The sequence below is a fragment of the Mobula birostris genome, chromosome 8 (genome assembly GCF_030028105.1).
Source record: "Mobula birostris isolate sMobBir1 chromosome 8, sMobBir1.hap1, whole genome shotgun sequence".
NCBI lineage: Eukaryota > Metazoa > Chordata > Chondrichthyes > Myliobatiformes > Myliobatidae > Mobula > Mobula birostris.
This window is the reverse complement of record NC_092377.1, coordinates 57830543-57849117: the sequence shown is the minus strand read 5'-3', so window position 1 is coordinate 57849117 and position 18575 is coordinate 57830543. Positions and strand designations below refer to the sequence as shown.

At 39.8% G+C, this 18575-nt stretch overlaps 1 protein-coding gene across 4 annotated transcripts in view; it reads left to right on the top strand.

Moving 5' to 3' along the window:
- The first annotated feature begins 1903 nt into the window (after positions 1 to 1903).
- Positions 1904 to 18575, top strand: part of LOC140201329 (ribosomal protein S6 kinase alpha-5-like) — a 77934-nt gene continuing 61262 nt past the window's right edge. For 2 of the 4 annotated variants that reach the window (XM_072265237.1, XM_072265236.1), the window contains exon 1: positions 1904 to 2139. In XM_072265237.1, the coding sequence (XP_072121338.1) occupies positions 2085 to 2139 (55 nt within the window). In that variant the 5' untranslated portion in view covers positions 1904 to 2084. Of the gene's footprint in view, positions 2140 to 18398; positions 18471 to 18575 lie in introns of those variants that run through there. The other 2 variants (XM_072265238.1, XM_072265241.1) reach the window with 2 other exon arrangements.

Genomic DNA, 18575 nt, shown 5'->3' with positions numbered 1-18575 from the left:
TTCAGCAGATTACATTTGCCTAACTGGCACGCTAATTTTTAAATACTATGTTCTATTTCAGCAGATTTCATTTGCCCAAATGGCACATTAACTTTTAAAAACTGCAGGAGATCTTATGTGGAAAATGATGAGCATAATAAAAGTCTGTAGGAGAATGTTGTAGCTCATTCTCTAATTTCTGTGTAAAAAAAAAACTGACCCCCCCCCCCAGATCTCAATTGAACTTCACTTGCATTAAATTTATGTCCTTTAGATGAAGGTACAAAAGGTCGCAGGTGCTACAGCAAAATCTACTGGAGGAACTCAGTGAGTCAGGCAGCATGTATGGAGGCAAGATCATCATTTCTGGTTAAAACTCTGCATCAGTGTTTTTCCCTGTGGTTATAGACTCTCCAGTAATAGATCTATGAAGTTATCTTGAGAATAGAGATTATTAAAGAATGATCTGATAGAAGGTACAAACACTATTTAAAGTGATCGCAACAGGAACAACAGCCACATGGGATTTATTATACGCTGTGATACATAATGTTGGAGTTGGGAGAGGAATTAAATCCAATATTAGATTTACCAATGGGATTAGATGAATATATCTGAAAAGAAACATTGGGGCTCTGATGAAAGAGCAAGAGTGGAATGACCCAGCTGCAGCAAAAGTGGCGGATGCGGGTTCAATTTCAACATTTAAGAGAAAATTGGAAAGGTACATGGATAGAAGTGGATGGAGGGCTGTGGTCCTGGTGCAGGTGATGGGACCAGATCGATTAATAGTTCAGCATGAACCAGATGGACCGAAGAGCCTGTTTCTGTGCTGTCGTGCTCTATGGCACTATTTTAATGTTATCATATTATAACATCATTCGGGACATTATGGAGCTTAGAAAAATAGAGGGCTATGGGTAACCCTAGGTAATTTCTAACGAAAGTACATGTTCGGCACAGCATTGTGGGCCAAAGGGCCTGTATTGCGCCGTAGGTTTTCTGTTTCTATCTTTCTAAAAATGCAATTCTGTTGATACTTAAGTGATTCAAATAGTCCAACATCTGGCAAAGGCATCTTTCACTCACGAGACGAAACGCTGCTGTTTCAGTGATCCAAACACTGACACCGTTGCTTTTTTTCCCCCTTGGAGATGCTAATACTTTAGCAGCTGGACTCTCTACGGTTCTCGCGCCCGGCATCCCCGCGCGTCCCCGGGCCCCTCGCGCCCGGCATCCCGCGCGTCCCCGGGCCCCTCGCGCCCGGCATCCCCGGGCCCCTCGCGCCCGGCATCCCCGCGCGTCCCCGGGCCCCTCGCGCCCGGCATCCCCGCGCGTCCCCGGGCCCCTCGCGCCCGGCATCCCCGCGCGTCCCCGGGCCCCTCGCGCCCAGCATCTCCGCGTGTCCGGACCCCTCGCGCCAAAGAGAGCTGGCGCTGGTTGTTCCAATGTTCGGTGATTGCGCCATGTCTCTCACTCCGTCCATACCGCAACATTTCTGATCCTGTTATACTAATACAGTAGGATTTATGTAGGTACATGAAAATCGTATTATACTTTGTCAGTTAAGTTCACACTCAAGTTTGTTAACTGACGGTAAATAATACACAAACGAAATAACGTTCCTCCGGACCACGGTGCACCCACAAAACATACTGCACACGCAGCACATAAAATAAAATAGTACAACAACTAATTTAATTAAAATTAACTATTTTCCAATTAGCTTGCGGTATATATTCTATAAAACTCCCGCTCGGCTCCCGGTTGGGTAAACGAGAGGAGGGTTCTGTCAGCAGGATAGGAAGCGTTGTTTCTATTCTGGTCGTCGTTGTTCGCAAAATTAAAGCGATGACTCTCGGGAATTGTCGTTTTATTTGCAGCTCTCCAGGCATCAGTAGACAGAGACCAACCAAATCAAACTACAACTGCCATAATGCAGCACGTGGATATGTCGCTGCGGCACCAGGTTTTGGAAAGAGGGAGACTTCGGGGTGACAGCGGCTGCCGGCGACCCAGCACAAAGCCTGTCCCAGTTCAGATTCTTTTGTTTCTTTAACAAACTTGTGCTTTAGCATTAAATTCGGATCCAATTTCCACTCAGTATGGGAGATGACGCCGAGGAAGGGAGCTGCACTGTAAAACACGAATTGACGCATGGTAAGGGTCTTAAAAACTATATATTTTTCTCAAACAGTTAAAAGTTAATGTCTACATGTTGCTGCTGAACATTTTTGTTATATAATCACATTTATTTTGGAGGAGGTCGTCTGTATTAACATTTATATTTGACGTCAAAATACGGGCTCGAATAAATGTTTGTTTATTGTGTGCCTTTTAAATACACACTTTGAACCCAATTCTTGTATTGACTTGTCAGCCGGCAAAGCTGTTTGAATACTGCAGGGCTCGTCTCGATCGGTGGATCCAGTAACTCCTTGCCTTTATTACGTGGTTGGATGCTGTAGTAGAAAATGCATCTCTGTACATGGAGCGGGAGAGAAGAAGGGAATGTTTGCTAACCAGACTTTTGGCAGCAGGTGTATTGTGGTGCATTCCAGTGCGTAAGGGACTGGAATGTAAAGATTCTAACAACACTTTTCAAAGCATGCTCATTCTTGGCATGCTCCTGTATGCCTTGACAGCAACATTCTTTAGTAAGTGTTTATATTGCTTTCCATAAATTTGGCTTGGACGAGACTTGTACGTTGTCAATTCCTTATTTGAATTTATCTGACTATCTTGTATAAAGGTATCGAGCGAATCCTTGACGTGATGCAAAATCACTACACTTTTAATATATGTTAGGTTAACTGAAAATAATTTCCCCACCACTTTCGTCAAGCTAAGAATGGGAAATGTTTGGCATATCAGTGGTGTGAAAAACGATTTTGTTTTGGGAATTTCTGTTGGGATGCAATAATTGTACACTTTTATATATTTTGTCGTCATTCCTAAGAAGTCTTTTATAACAATTTCTGCACTGCCAAACTTCTTTCAATTTTCATATACTGTATGCAGTCTCGTATCCTTTCATGTTTTTAAATCACTTCCGTGCGCGTTTTATTACGTTGGACATAGAACACAGCACGGAACAGAACCTTCGACTGAAATATCTATGCTGAACTTATGCCAATTTAAAGTAGTTCTCCTCTGCCTATACATCACTACTGACTTTGAAACTCGGTGTACCAACCAATGAGGGCAAGCATGCCGTTCGTCTTACTGACTTGTATGTGAGCCAACAAGGCATTACTGACTTACATAGCCACTTTCAGTGAACTACGGACCTCAAGATTTCTCTGTACATCAGTGGTGTTAACAGTCTTGCAATTAACTGTAAACTGTGCTTCTCACTTTTGATCTCCCCGATGTGTAACACCTCACACTTGTTAGATTAAACTCCGTCTGTCATATAATATCTATCTTCTGCTGTATCCTTCAACAGCCCTCTGTACTGTCCATTACTCCAACCCTTATGTTGTCTGCAGACTTCCTACCCATCTTCTATATTTTCAATCAAATCATTTATATATATATATTGCAAAATGCCCCGCACTGTTCCCTGTGGAACATGAATGGTCATGGACATACAGCCAGCGTAGCATCCTTCCATCACTAATCTCTGTCTTCTATGAGCAAACAACGTCTGAGTCCAAGGTACCAAGTCATTGTGAATCCCGTGCATCATAACCTTCTGGATCAGCTTACCATGATGGTCTTTGTAAAATTACTTGTAAAATGCCTTGCAGCACAGTAGCCTGGTGGTTAGCACAACACTTTACAGTACAGGTAACCTGGCAAGGAGATAATACGTTCTCCCTGTGACTGCATGGGTTTCCTCCCACACTCCAAAGATATACCAGTTGGTAGGTTAATTGATCATTGTAAACTGTCCCGTCATTAGGCTAGGATTAAGTCAGGGATTGCTGTGGGGCGCGGCTGGAAGGGTCTGTTCCACACTGTATCTCAACGAATAAATAAAACCCAATTCTTCCACTGCCCTACCCTCATCAACTTTGTCACCTCCTCAAGTTTGTAAAACATGACTTGCTCATTTCAAGGATTTATGTTTGTAATATAAGTGTTAGTCATTGAAATCTTTTTTTCTCAGGAAAGACAGTGAATCTTTTGAGAGAACTAAAGCACTTTCAACTTAATTGAATTGCCCACAATATGAGTTTTATAGTGCAGTATATTGTTGAATAATGGCAAAAGCACTTTTATTAAATATCTGTTTATCATAGTTTATTGGATAGTTTGATGAGAACAAATAGTACAAGGCAGTGCTTATGAGCGTGTAATATTAAATACTATGTATGTAACATCAGAATGCTTAAGTTTAGTGGCCAGCATATTACAATGATGTCAAAGGAAACATTTTATAAAGAAAGACTAGGGTGTAGCCTTTGCAGTTCAACTTTTTTTAAACAAAAAAAGGTATAATGGAGACATAGAGAGATACATCATAGAAGCATTGCTTTAATTCAATACTTTTAGTTAATAAAACATATTTTAATTTGTCTTTTCTAAAAAATTGTGATTCCTTGCCATTCGTTCTTTGCATGAATAATATTTTAAATTTGTGAATGCATTGTAACCAATTTCATGTTCATAATATTTATGCATCTGAAAAAATTGATAATGTAACCTTTGTCTTGTTTAAAACTATTTCTTTCTTCTTTTGTACTTCTAAAGTCACACTTAGGAACATGAACAAAGAAGGTTTACAATATGCTACAGTAGCAGTAATATGAACTAGTGATTGTAATAGCAGTAAAGACAATCTCTTCCTAGCAGATATTTATCAGTATTGCTTGTTTTTATATCCTTCAAACTCTGCTCTGCTCTTGCAGTACACAAACACATTTTATGTTTGATGTATTGCTCAATTTGCCAGAAATACTGCTTCATTCATGAACGTTGCAAAGTATATTAATTGGAAAATGTTCTTTCAGGTTAACTAACCAGAAAAATAATTGCACCAACAATGGTCTAATTTGATTAGCCACAAAGAGGGTTTTTATATGTGAAGCTGCCTAATTCATCGATGAATGGTTTAATCAGTAAAAGTAGGACATATGTATTCCAAGCTTCATGTGTTAACTTAAAAGTTTTGAATAAATCTTTTATGGTTTGATCCCTAATTCATAAGTTGGTTTTTAGGTGAAAAATATTATCAGTGCCAATTTTTTTAAAGTAAACTCATGTAATATCAAATCCATTTGAAGTCTCACACAACATTTGTTTACCTTGATGTTGCGTTGATTTCAGTTATGAAAGTTAAGCTTTCATTATACAGATAATGAGTTTATTCATGCTTTAGAAGTAACATGTATTTGATGTGCAATTTAAGGTGCTAATGCAAGTCTGATATCAGTATCTCAATGTCACACACCTATCAATCCATTCCTGTTCTTAATATGATCAATATTGCATGACAGTATTGCTGCCTTCTTTGGAAACAGAAGTAAGGATATAGAGGAAAGATGGCTCCTCCTGTGCAAATTCCATCTGAACATTTTAGTCGATGGGATGGAGCAGAAAAAAAGACGTGTTTTGCACTGGAACTGCTAAGAGGGCACTTGAGTACAAATGACAAGAAGATGACAACAAATCGTTGCACAGATAAATTTGTACACTAACTCATGATCCACCTGGGGTTAGTCTGGAAGAAATTCTATAATCTTAGGGAATATATCAAAATGATCATTTTGATACCGTGTCTCACTTTTGTTGTTCTGAAATTAATACATCTGCACCACTCAGACATGTCTCCTACAGTGGCAGGCATTGTTGTAGATGCCCTATTACACTCTCCCTGCTTTAGTTCTTCTCAGCTCACAAAAGTCAATCAGAAAGACAAAAAGAGCATGATGATGGTAAACATACAGGGACAGTAATTCAAAATGAACAATGATGTTATTAGCACATTAGGAACAAGTTTCCTTTTTTGTTTACCAAGATAAGGTCAGCCACAACATTTTGCCTAACAAACTGGAAGGCATCCCTTCCAATCCAAAACCTTTCCAAACTGGAGAAGAGGATCCTCTCCCATGTGCACATTGGGATCATTGGGCTGTAACCAGACCCCACCTCCGAGGAAGCAGATAATCATTGACCAAACCTTTAGTGTCCCTCCTCCTTTCATAGCAATGAACAATCTGTCATTTAGAGACACAGGAGACTGCAGATGCGAGCATTTGATGCAACAAACAAGATGCTGGGGAAACTCAGTAAATCAGGCAGTATCTGTGGAGGAAAACAGATAGTCAATGTTTTGGGTTGAGTCCATTCATCTGGTCCGTTCATCCAGTTGGAGGGCTTTAGTTTGAAATGCTGACCTCTGTTTCCCTTCACAGTTGCTACCTGATTCTCTGAGTTCCTCCAGCATCTTGGAGGTCCTTCAGTCTTTTTATCTGCTTTCTACTGGTAGTCCTCCTGACAGACCTGTGCACACAACATTATCATGCTGTTCTTTGTCTTTATCATTATAAAGTTTCAGTTACAACAACATTTGCAGTCTCATCTTTTCCCCTCTACCAATTCATCAGCTCACTATGAGGAGCACCGGAGAAGGATGTCGGTAAGATCTTCTGTCGCCGCTATGTATCAGCACCAATGCTGGCACTCCAGGGGTGAACAGACTAGGTTATAAGTGCATGCTTCATGTGGAAGTCTGCATGACAAAAATGCAGCAGTGTGATGGGAATTCATCTCCAACTATCTAAGAAGCACTTGGATGTAAGAAAAATGGGGGGTTGTGAGCTGTGTAGGATGGAAGGGTTAGATTGATTGTGGAGCAGCTTTATATAGGCTGGAACAACATCGTGAGCTGAAGTTCTGTGCTGTAACTTCTAAGAGAACTAAGAAAGTCAGGAAACTTTTCTGGCAACTGTGTCAAAGTGATTGATGTCAAAGACCTGTACCAATACCAGTTACACAGACTGTCTCAGTCCCTAAGTCAGTGTACAGTAACTTAATCATGACCTTTATTCCTTTTTTTGGCACGTGTGTGAGTGTGCGTCGGCATGTGCGTGTGTGTCTGTGCGTGTGCGTCTGTGTGTATGTGCGTCCGTGCGTGCATGCATACATGTGTGTCTGTGCGTGTGTGTCTGTGTGTACGTGTGTCCGTGCGTGCATGCATACGTGATGTTGGCGGGACGATGTCTTTTTCATGCCTTTACAAGGCACAGAGCAAGAGAAAGACTGTGTGGCGCATCACACCTCACACAGACATTTCGCAGTATTTTTCCCTTTATTTTACGAGGTCGAGTTGTGATCTCGACACTCAACCCGGCACAGATGAAAAGCGTACTTGGGAGTGGCCCCGACTGGATTTGAACCCGGGAACCTTCGTTCCAGAGTCTAGCGCTGATGTCATTGCGCCACCAGCCAGCCCCTGACCTTTATTCCTTCAGGAAAATATCCTTCAAGCTACCTGGAGGAAGCAGACTGAAGTCTGTTTCTGAATATCGAATGTATACAGTAATGTAATGGAGACTCTGACATGAAGATATTTGGTGACTAGGAAATTAGCTGTAACTGGGAGAGAATCAAAGCAATTGGATTGATGTGAAAGAAGCTGAGTTCTGGATTATTGATCTAGAGACAAACACATGAATCTAGAATTAAAGGTAATAATTCCTCCCTCCTTAGGTTTTTGTAATAAAATACAATTGTATTATTTCATTTCATAGTTCATTTTTTTCCCTACATGATTGATCTGGAATATGGGAAACTGTGATCATATTACTGTGATTTAAATGTAATGCAGTTCATATTATTTATTTGTATCCTTATGAATTTTGTATTTGTATTTATGCAATTTATATAATATCAATAAAAATATTGAAAGAGAATTAAAGGTAGACATGATAATGCTAAATGTAAAGTTACTAGATTGTCAATAAAACACATCTGGTTCACTATTAGGTGGACTGAAGGGCCTTTTTCTATACTGTACAACGCTATTGCTAATATTCTTCAGGGAAGAAAATCTGCCATCCTTACGTCATCTAGCCCATTTGTGGCTCCAGAGCCAACCCTTGTTGAGATCCCAGATAAAGACCTGATCCTCCTGATCACAAGCTAGTTGGGGGTGCAGCAGATGTCAAGAAACATTCAGTTGTCTTTGGAGTGATGCAGAGTGAAAGAATTAACTCCACCATGGATGGCCCCAAGACTGGATGCTAAAGGAGGAGGGTTGAGCATGGGGCTAGCAACTCCATCCCATAAAAACCCAGTGCCACTGAAATGCCAGCAGAAGCTCCACCTGGGATAACTTGAAAGACTAGCTCAGGAGAGAGGACGCTGCTGAGCTGCTGTCAGCGGCCTGTGCCCCAGTAGGGGTAATGGACTTAAGTAAGTAAGATGAAGAAATTGCATTTTCAAGGTTCTTCTCAACCAAGCCCTTTATGATTCTGTGGCAGACATTATAAAAACAGTCAGCTGCTCTTGCTGGAGCATGGAGAGGAGAGAGAACCTAAGGAGGGAGGAATTATTATTCCCTAAGATCCAGCCCATCATATGGTTTAATAGCTGAAATATTTCTGGCAACTTGGATGGCCTAAATTGAAAGTCATGTGAACTTTCTGGATACTCTGGAATGACTATGGGAACTTATTTTTTCTGATTGTCTGTCACAAACTGTACATTCAGAGAGTGATAACTCTTGAAACATATTTGCCCTTTATAAGGATAGAAAGTTTCAAAGAACTTGATAGGAAGTCTGAAATTCACATGAATGCAGCCGAAGACTCCCTAAATCTTTAAGGAGCACATAATCCTCATAAACCTTTGTGCCAGCTTGGCCTGGCAGTCTATACTCAATGAAGAGACAAAATCCCTTTTCTTGCAGTATGAAGTCAACTAGGATTAGGCCCAGAGGTTCAGAGTGACAGTGGCTTGACCTCTAAGGGCAGTCCATTCTTCCCTGTGCCTGAGCACACCTATCTTCCCCCCTACACCTGTCCTGCCATTGCAGCACATGGAGGTTCAGTGACAGCACTGATGGCAAACAGATATTAAATGTAGAAATGGCAACATAACTCATGTAAACTTTTGGCTCCTTACTGATCTTTTGGCTCCTTACTGATCTTCTGGCCAGTCTTAAAGCTGGTTGTAAAATCGGTGTCAAGTGATTGAATGACACTTAAGATAGTGTGATGTCACTGAATAAAGGATCATGAAAATATGGCTCTCTGTGAGAGATAACTAAAGCAAAAAAATAATACCAACAAAGCATGAGTGTCCTGACGTGGCCAATAGGTTCAACTTTGCACAGATATCCTGAATATCATAACACCATCAAGACCAGAGCAGGAATAGGCCATTCAGTCTTTATGCCCACCTCATCATTCCATAAGATCATAGCTGATCTTTTACCTCTTCACTACCTTTCTGCCCTGATGTTTAAGTTCCCTTAATACTGAAAATTCTGTGGATGTCCACAAAGATCCTGCTGTTATGGAGAAGGCCACTTTGTATTCTACAGTCTTGCTAGATGGAACAGTTTATGGATTGTTCATCCAAAATTCATGTTTTACTCTTGGCCACTACCAAGACAATAATACTGTCGATTCTCAGTGACTGGCGTAGTTCTAATTTCTTCATAGCCAACAGCCCTTGCTTAATGAGAGCTGTACAACAACCTGGTAGAAGCAGTGCGGATTGAGAGTGTTTATGGTATGCAAAAAGGGGCAAGTTTAGATTAGGTTATGAGGACACTCAGTCCTCATTTATTGTCATTTAGAAATGCATATATTAAAAAATGATACAATGTTCCTCCAGAGAGATATCACAGAAACACAGGACAAACCAAGACTAAAACTGACAAAATCACATAATTATAACGTATAGTTACAACAGTGCAAAGCAATACCATAATTTTATAAAGAGCAGACCATGGGCACGGTAAAAAAAAGTCTCAAGTCACAATAGCCTCATCATCTCACGCAGACGGTAGAAGGGAGAAACTCTCCCTGCCATGAGCCTCCATGTGCCGCAAACTTGCCAGTGCAGCACCATTGGAAGCACCTGACCACAGCGGACTCTGAGTCTGTCCGAGGATTCGAGGCCTTCCCCTCCGGAGATTCTGGATCACACAGTAGCAGCAGTAGTGAAGCAGGCATTTCAGAAGTTTCTCCCGATGTTCCTCCATGCTCTCACGTCTGTCTCCATCAAATCAAGATTGTGCACGGCACCCTACTTGACAGATAACAGATATCATTCACCCGAGTGACTGCTGCGTCGCGCCACCATCTTCTCCTCCCACACTTTTTTGAAAAAAGTTGTCAGATTTCAGTTATCAGCTGTCAGTTGAAAAGTTGTTGTCAGATTTAATATTAGAATAGCAGTAAAGATAAAATTGTAGCTCTTCTTAACAGCATAAAACCTTTTATTTTGAAACCAGTATGTTAATTATTCGTAGAAACATAGAAAACCTACAGTACAATACAGGCAGGGCCCTTGGCCCACAATGCTGTGCCGAACATGTCCCTACCTTAGAACTACCTAAGTTTTACCCACAGCCCTCTATTTTTCTAAGCTCCATGTAGCCATCCAGGAGTCTCTTAAAAGACCCTGTAGTTTCCGCCTCCACCGCCGCTGCCGGCAGCCCATTCCACACACTCGCCACTCTCTGCATAAAAAACTTACCTCTGACATCTCCTCTGTACCTGCTTCCAAACACGTTAAAACTGTGTCCTCTTGTGGCAACCAATTCATCCCTGGAGAAAAACCTCTGACTATCCACACAATCAATGCCTCTCATCATCTTGAACTATCTTGACCCATTTAAGCTGATCCCATCTGCCCACTTTTGGCCTTTGTCCCTCTAAACCGTTCCTATTCACATACCTGTCCTAGTGCTACTTAATGCTTCCTGACTGCCGGGTCACTACTGCCTGAATTGATGCATTCCTCCAGCATTTTATTTTTTGATGAATGTAATTAGTATGTTTAACAAAGCAGAAGATTGTTTGAAATTCTCTTTTAAACCCACTGATCCACACACATAGTTGGATTAGTTTCCTCCAGCCATGCTGTATGTACAAACTATATTGTCTTTTTCCTGTTTCTCTTCTCCAATGCATTTGTGCTGATGACACCATCTTACATACTTATAATATATCATTTTTTTCTCACATGGGATCCCTTCTGTATGTACCAACATGATCCCTGACCCTGTCGGTTCTGTTTCTTCGAACCTTCACTGCCTTTCTCTTTGCCCTCATTTGTCACCCACCAATCTCTATATTCAAGCAGATACTTTTCTATCACATCAGGCATCCAAGCTTGATACCAACACTGACACACATCTTCTTCCCTCTTTCAGTGTTCCTCAGCAGCACTGTGGTCCATTCCTCAGTCATTCCAACAGTGCCCCAGCCACTTTCCCTGCTTTCCATGGTAGCTCCTATGCCAGCAGAAGAGATTCAATGCCTACAATTTATAATCCCCTCCCTTCTGATTATCCAGGGCTCTTTCAATTTAGTAGATCAAATTTATTGTTCTTTTCATTGAGGAGAACAAATGAAACAAAATGACCGTTTGTGAAACATCTCTGTTTATTCTGTATGTGACTCTGAGTCTATTTAAGATTTCATGTATCTACAGTATTTTTTTCATTTTCAATTAGTTCAAAAGATGACTGCTGTTTTTCATTGGCTGCAGCAAATTTATTGAATAATACCACTCTAATTCATAAAAATAGAAAAATAGTTGTGCATTTAATATTTCAGTAACATTGGAGTAATATTGTAAATATATTGTTTGTTAAGCATTCTTTGTTGTTTACATTATACATTGTGGGTTATATGTAAAAGTACATAAACTGCATATACCATGATGCTAAAGTAAAAATGAAGTACACATGTTTATCTCCTGGCTCCTTGGTTTGCTTTTCATTAGTTAAGTGTTTTGGAGTTAGAAAACAAAAGTGATTTTAATTGATAACTGTAGTCTTATCTATGACAATTCTAAATGCATCCTACCAACAAAGGAAGTAGTTGCAGTTGACACCTCTAAGTATCCAACCCAAGCACCAACATGTACCTTAGAAACATTGACTGAGCCCCTGAGTCCTCTGCTGTCTGTGTCATTTGATAAGTGGGTTGAAGTAGTCATGACATTAATGAGAAAAACTGGCATTTACTGTATGTTACTGATTGATGGAGAAATTGTTGATGCTGTGCAGGAATATGCTTAATTTCTGAGCGTGACAAAGAGAGGATCTAAAAAACAAATGACTGTGGAGGACCTAATCTTATATATAGAAAATAGATTTTCATATTTCATTAGTATACTATTTCTGAGGAAGTAATTAATGTTGTCTGAGATAGTTACATTGAAGACAAATATACCAATCAGCTGGGGAGAAAAATCTGCAAGAATATTTTTCAGAATGACTGAACGTTTCATCATGTAAACTATTTAGTCTTGAAATAACAGGGCTGCTGGTATTACAGTGTTTTGTTTTTTTGGTTTCTCTGTGGTGCTAAGATATTTTATTTGCATTCCTTAATTTGCACCTGTGGATATTGTTTTAAACAATAAAAATATTTAATTAATTGGAATGAATTGTAGTAAGGTGTATTTGGGACATCTCTTTGAACCTTTTTAGTATTCACCACAAAGTTAAGGTAACACTATAGAGCTGTCTTTCTCAACCTTTTCTTCCTTCAAATAATTTTCAGGTCTCAGGGAATCCCTGACTAAAAATTATTATGTCTACAGCTCACGGTATGTTAGCATGATCAGTAAGTTGTAGATATAAAATTATTGTCAATGCTCTTTAGAGTAGAGGATGAATTTTAGCCGACTTTTCTTGACAAAAAAGCTACTTAAGCTTAGTTTATGTTTTGTTACTTCCCCTTTCATAAATTTTAAAAATTAATAAGGCAATCATAATAAATTTCTGTTCAATAACAGGCTTAAGCCAAAATGGAATTTAGGGTAAGCTCGGTAGATTTAATTTAAATAAAGTTTGTACATTGATTTTAGTTAATGCTATTTACAACATGAAAATTTGTTGACAATTTTGAATAGTAAAGCTACTAAAAACCATAAGCCAGATCAATATGAATAAAAATGTAGCCTGACAAAATAGCCATTTAAAATACTCAGCACGTTTACATGTCATATAGCTGTGGTTTGTAGTTAAGTGTCTTTTCAATTTTGCTGGAGCCATTGCTGTATTTCCAAGTTGTTTGCCACAGACTAGGCACAATGAAATAGGACAACCCATTGATAAGTAGCTTTCATTGTAAAGACAGACTTTTTTGTGTATGCTGTTGCACTAGTGCAGTGAAATGACCCAGAAGATTGTAATTCTTCATCATTAACCTCATCAGAATTATCCATAGGTCTAGGCCCAGAATCCCCCTCTTCCAGCTCACACCTCCTCTTAAAAAATCGCCACTCTGGACCATCTTTAGAATGAAAATTTCGCTCCAATTTTCTACTACGCCGGTAGAGTTTGTTCGCTCCCATAAGTCATTCGGCGGCACACAAGGGGAAGTTGGAGGAGATAATTCAGGAGGAAGAGGCTGAATTCATAGCACAAGTTGGGCGAGTCCATTCAATGCTTGGAAAACGCACTTCACACTCCTCATCAGCCTACCATCCTCCCCTCTGTGCAATAGAGCACTCATCAATTATCAATGGCCTCCCCTACCTCACGTCAAAAACTGAGAACAGACTCAACCAAACAAACACGGTCCTACTGCACACTGGGCTGAGAGACCTCTGACAAGATTGGTAATGGGGTGGTTCAGTCACTGGCCACCACTGAGAATGCTAGCATCGCGCATTGTGCAAAGTTAAAAAAACAATTTTTTTTTTAGTCACCATCTATGATTCCGCAGAACCTTGGTTGAGAAACCCTGCTACAGAGAGTAGATAAAACCAGAGCATTGAATAAAAGTGTATTTGAGCAACTGAATTGAAAAATTAGTCAGATTTGGTAAGGGTGATGGATTTCCTTCCCTGAAAGGCAGTGGTGAATCAGATGGGGCATTGCAACAAAATTGTAACTTAGTAGTCACCATAAGTAATAATATCTTTATAATTTCAGAATGTGTACAATTGACTGAAGGCACATTTCTCAGCTGATAAGTGGATTTGAAGTTATACCTCAGTGGCCCAGGCATTTAAAATATTGGTACTGCAATCATTTTCCATAGAATTCTTGTCAGGGAATTTAGAGAAGGCAGGACCCAAAAGCAGAGTGGGAAGGAGATTTAGTAGTAAACAATAACTTTAATAATGGACAGTAAAATAACAAAATGCTAGGGGGTCACAAAACGAGAGAACAGAAACAACAAGATAAACTTTAGGCAGGATGAGTGAAAGCTGAAAGCAACTAGTTGAGGTCAACTGATTTGATGAGTGAACAAAGGCTGTGCATGAGAAATGGGGTCAGATAGGCTGCAGGTGATGAGTCTGGAATGAGCGGCAGGTGAATCCTGTTAGCTGGGTGGAGACCGGGAGGTGCCTGCATGTGCAAAATGACAGGTGTCAGCTGGAGCAGGCCTGACAATTCTGCTGGATTTGCTATTAGGCACACACTATTGTTTTTTTCTTTTGAGGCCTAACTTCCTTCATTAAGTTGCATTTACCTGTTTTCCTTTCAGTTTCCTAGCAAACCTCATCTATAAAATCTGCACAGGTAGACAGGCTATCCTCAAACTTCAACATGAGCAGTTCTGAAAACTATGAATGGAAAATATTTAAGACCACCTGTTGAGTGTTATTTTAATGAATGTAATTGCTTTTTGTCCCTTTTTTGTTCTTTAATCTTCCCTTACTTGCAGGCTAGTTTTAACACATATAATGATTTTTAGCTCTATCACAACATCTGTGTTTGTACGTATTACTCTTCTGCATGTCTGGTATCAAACCTGAGATGATACAACTTGCTCCAACACATATCAAGGAAAATTAAGCCATTAGCCTAGAGATCCCTTTACACAGCTAACAATAGCACAGTGCAGCTGAAAATTAGCCCAGTCTTCTGTTGATGAATATCTTACTCACTTTAGTGCTCAGTGAGAAATTCAACTCCTAACATTTTTGATTACCCCCACCACCATTTTCCATTGTAAAATTCCACCAAATGTCATTAACAGTCCAATGTGCAAAGTTAATTTCAAGCATTTTCCAATCTCATTGCCCTGAAAATCAGCAGTTTTTATTTATTCTCTGAACAGCTAGATTTTACTAATTCTGTTAACCCTTGGATGAAGGGGTTCCTTAATGATGGATGCCACCTTTTTGAGACATCACCTATTGAAGATGTCTTCAGTGCTGGGGAGGCTAGTGCCCATGATGGAGCTGCCTGAGTTCCAAATTCCTGCCACTTTTCCCGATCCTGTGCAGTGGTCCTTCCATAGCAAATGGTGATGCAAACAGTTAGAATGTTCTCCACATTTGTGAGAGTCTTTGGTGATATACCAAATCTCCTCAAACTCCTAAAGAAATATAGTCACTGTCTTGTAAATACATCAATATGTTGGGCCCAGGATAGATCTTTGGAGATGGTGACACCCAGCAAGTTGAAACTGCTCACCCTTCCCACTGCTAATCCTTTGACATCTCCTTCCTGAAGTTCATAATCAATTCCTTGGTCTTACTGATGCTGAGTGGAAGGTAGTTGTTTCAACACCACTCAACCAGCAGATCTATCTCATTCCTGTACCTTCGTCATCACCACCTGAATATCTGCCAACAATACCTGTGTCATCAGCAAATTCATTTGAGCCTTTTGAGCTGTGCGTAGCCTCACAGTCACGTGTGTAAAGAGAGTAGATCAGTGGACTAAGCACACATCCTTGAGGTGTGATAGTTTCGATTGTCAGCGAGGAGATGTAATTTTTGATCCACGCTGACTGTGGTCTCCTGGTGAGGAAGTCAAGGATCCAATTGCAGAGGGAGGTACAGAGAGCCAGGTTTTGGAGCTTATTGATTTTTCTTCATCTTTGGTTATTTTCCCAAACTATTTCAAACAGGATCCTTTGAAAAATCAAAGGAGGTGAAATGTAACCAAGGTTAGGCCATGTGGTACCATGAGCTTGATTTACCAGATAATAAGTTCTTGACTGATCAACAATCTCCAATTTCTGCTGGAACCTTCCCTGAATCCAAAGATTTATCAATTCCATCCTTGTCTATAGTAAGTCACTGTAAATCAAAAGATTCATAATCACTTGGTGAAAACACTCTGTGTTTTGCAGTACTAAATGATCAACTCCTTATGCTGAGAAAATGGAGAAAATGTTTCCAGGTTTGAGACTTACCAGCAAGAAGAAACAGCTTCTCAGAATGCTCCCTATCAACCCCTGTGCATTTCAGTGAGCTCACTTCAGATTCTTCTTATCTCCAGAGATTATACCCAAGATACTCCATCTTTCCTCATAGGACAATTCTTTCATCTCAACAATCAATCTTGAGCATTTCCATTATTTTATTACTCCTGGCTTCTCCAGATAACACGCAGGTTATGATTTTACAAATGTCTGTCAATCAGTGTTGTGTTTTTCTCCAATTTATGGACAAAAGTCATTTGATTTGGTAACCATACCTCTACAGTATTGTAATGAATGGCATCAAAAGCACGTAAGACTGATCTGATAAGACAGAACAAGAACTGAAAGTGAGGAAGAAGAGAGAAAGCTAGGAATAAATATAGTACAGGTCAACCCTCACTAATCCGACTACCTGTAATCCAGTTCCTTTGATAATCTGGCATTGATTATGCTTAATGTGATCCTTCTGTAATTCGGTATTTTCACTAATCCGGCACTCCTCAGGTCCCAATGGTGCCGGATTAGTGAAGGTTGACCTGTACATGTGCTGGGCATTTGAATTTAATAATATCTTCGAGCTCACTTATAAGTAGGAGGTGTCCATCAGTTTGTCATTCTTAATCTAAGGATGACCTGGAAGCAAGTATCCCTTCTATACTTCAACAGTGACATCTGAGGCTTAGTCAGTAGCACTCTTCTCTATCATAGATTGTGTTACTCAGTGATAAGTTTTCAGTTTATTTATTTTTAGAGGAGAAATCTGAAGTTGCTGACAAGGCAATCACATATTGTCCATTTCTAGAGCAGTAAATGACAACTTTTCCAAATGATTCCAATATTCAATGAATGAACGACAAATTTATCACAAAAATTGCCATTGAACAAGACAAGTGAATGTTTTAGCATACACATCAATAACTTCCCACTCAATGTCAGCAAAATCAAAGAGCTGATTATTGACTATAGGAGGAAGAAGCCAGAGGGCCATGATCTAGTCCTCGTTGGGGAACTGGGGGAAAGGGTCACTAGCTTTAAATTCCATGGTGTCACCTTGTTAGAGGATCTGTCCTTGGACCAGCACACAAGTTTCGTCTCAAAGAAAACACAACCGTGCCTCTGTTTTCTTATGTGTAGATTCAGCATGTTACCAAAAATTTTGACAAACTTCAATAGATGCACAGTGGAGAGTATTCTAACTGGTTGCTAGTATGGAAGCACCAATGCCCAGGAACGGAAAAGGCCACAAAAAGTGCTGGATACAGCCCTCCCCAACAAGGAACACACACAAACTGCTGGAGAAACACTGCAGGACTCCAAAGGGTCTCGGCCTGAAACATCAACTGTACTCTTTTCCATAGATGCTGCCTGGCCTGTTGAGTTCCTCCAGCATTTTGTGTGTGTTGCTTGCATTTCCAGTAGCTGCAAATTTCGTGATTGGCTCCCCACCAATGAGTACATTTACATGGAACGCCACTACCATTGAGAAGGTGATACAGAAGCCTCAGTACCCATTCCACCAGGTTCGGGAACAGTTATTACCCTACAATCATCAGGCTCCTGAACCACCGTGGATAACTTTTAATCACAATTCTCAACTGATTCTACACCCTACAGATTCACTTTCAAGGACTCTTTACAATTCATATTCTCAGTATTATTTTTATTTGCACAGTTTGAGTATGTCGGTGTTTGTCAGTCTTTGTCTTTTATAGTTTGTCTGTCCTTAATTTTTCCATAAAGTTGTATTTTTTTTCCTGTATGTGCCTGCAAAAATGAATCTCAAGGTATTATTTGATAACATTCTATATATGTACTTCTATAATAAATTTACTTTTAACTTTGTATAGTTTATTTTAAAATCATTATTAAGATATTTTTCTGGGTATACTTGAGTGTTTATTGATAAGCAAATGGACGACAGCTAAACCTCAAGGAAATAAATGCATTTCAAAATGGACTTAGCTTGCACCTGGAAGGCAGATTGCACTGTGGCAGAAACAATTGAGACATAGTGAAATTCCTGACTACTGTGTAATCAGAGTTGATTTTACTGTACTACATTTCATTTTGTAATGTTATTTATTGGTTATGCCCTTTCCGGCCATCTGTCAGATATTTCCTGCTTCATCATTTGCTTGTTCAAACCTCTCATTTTCTATTTCTCCCTTCTCCCCATCTTCTCAGGTATTTTTCAGTATTCTAGCTTTTATAACCCCAAATGAAAATACTTCAGAAGTCTTTAAATGTAGTTAGAATTTATCGAAATGAATGCCAGTACGTATATGAATT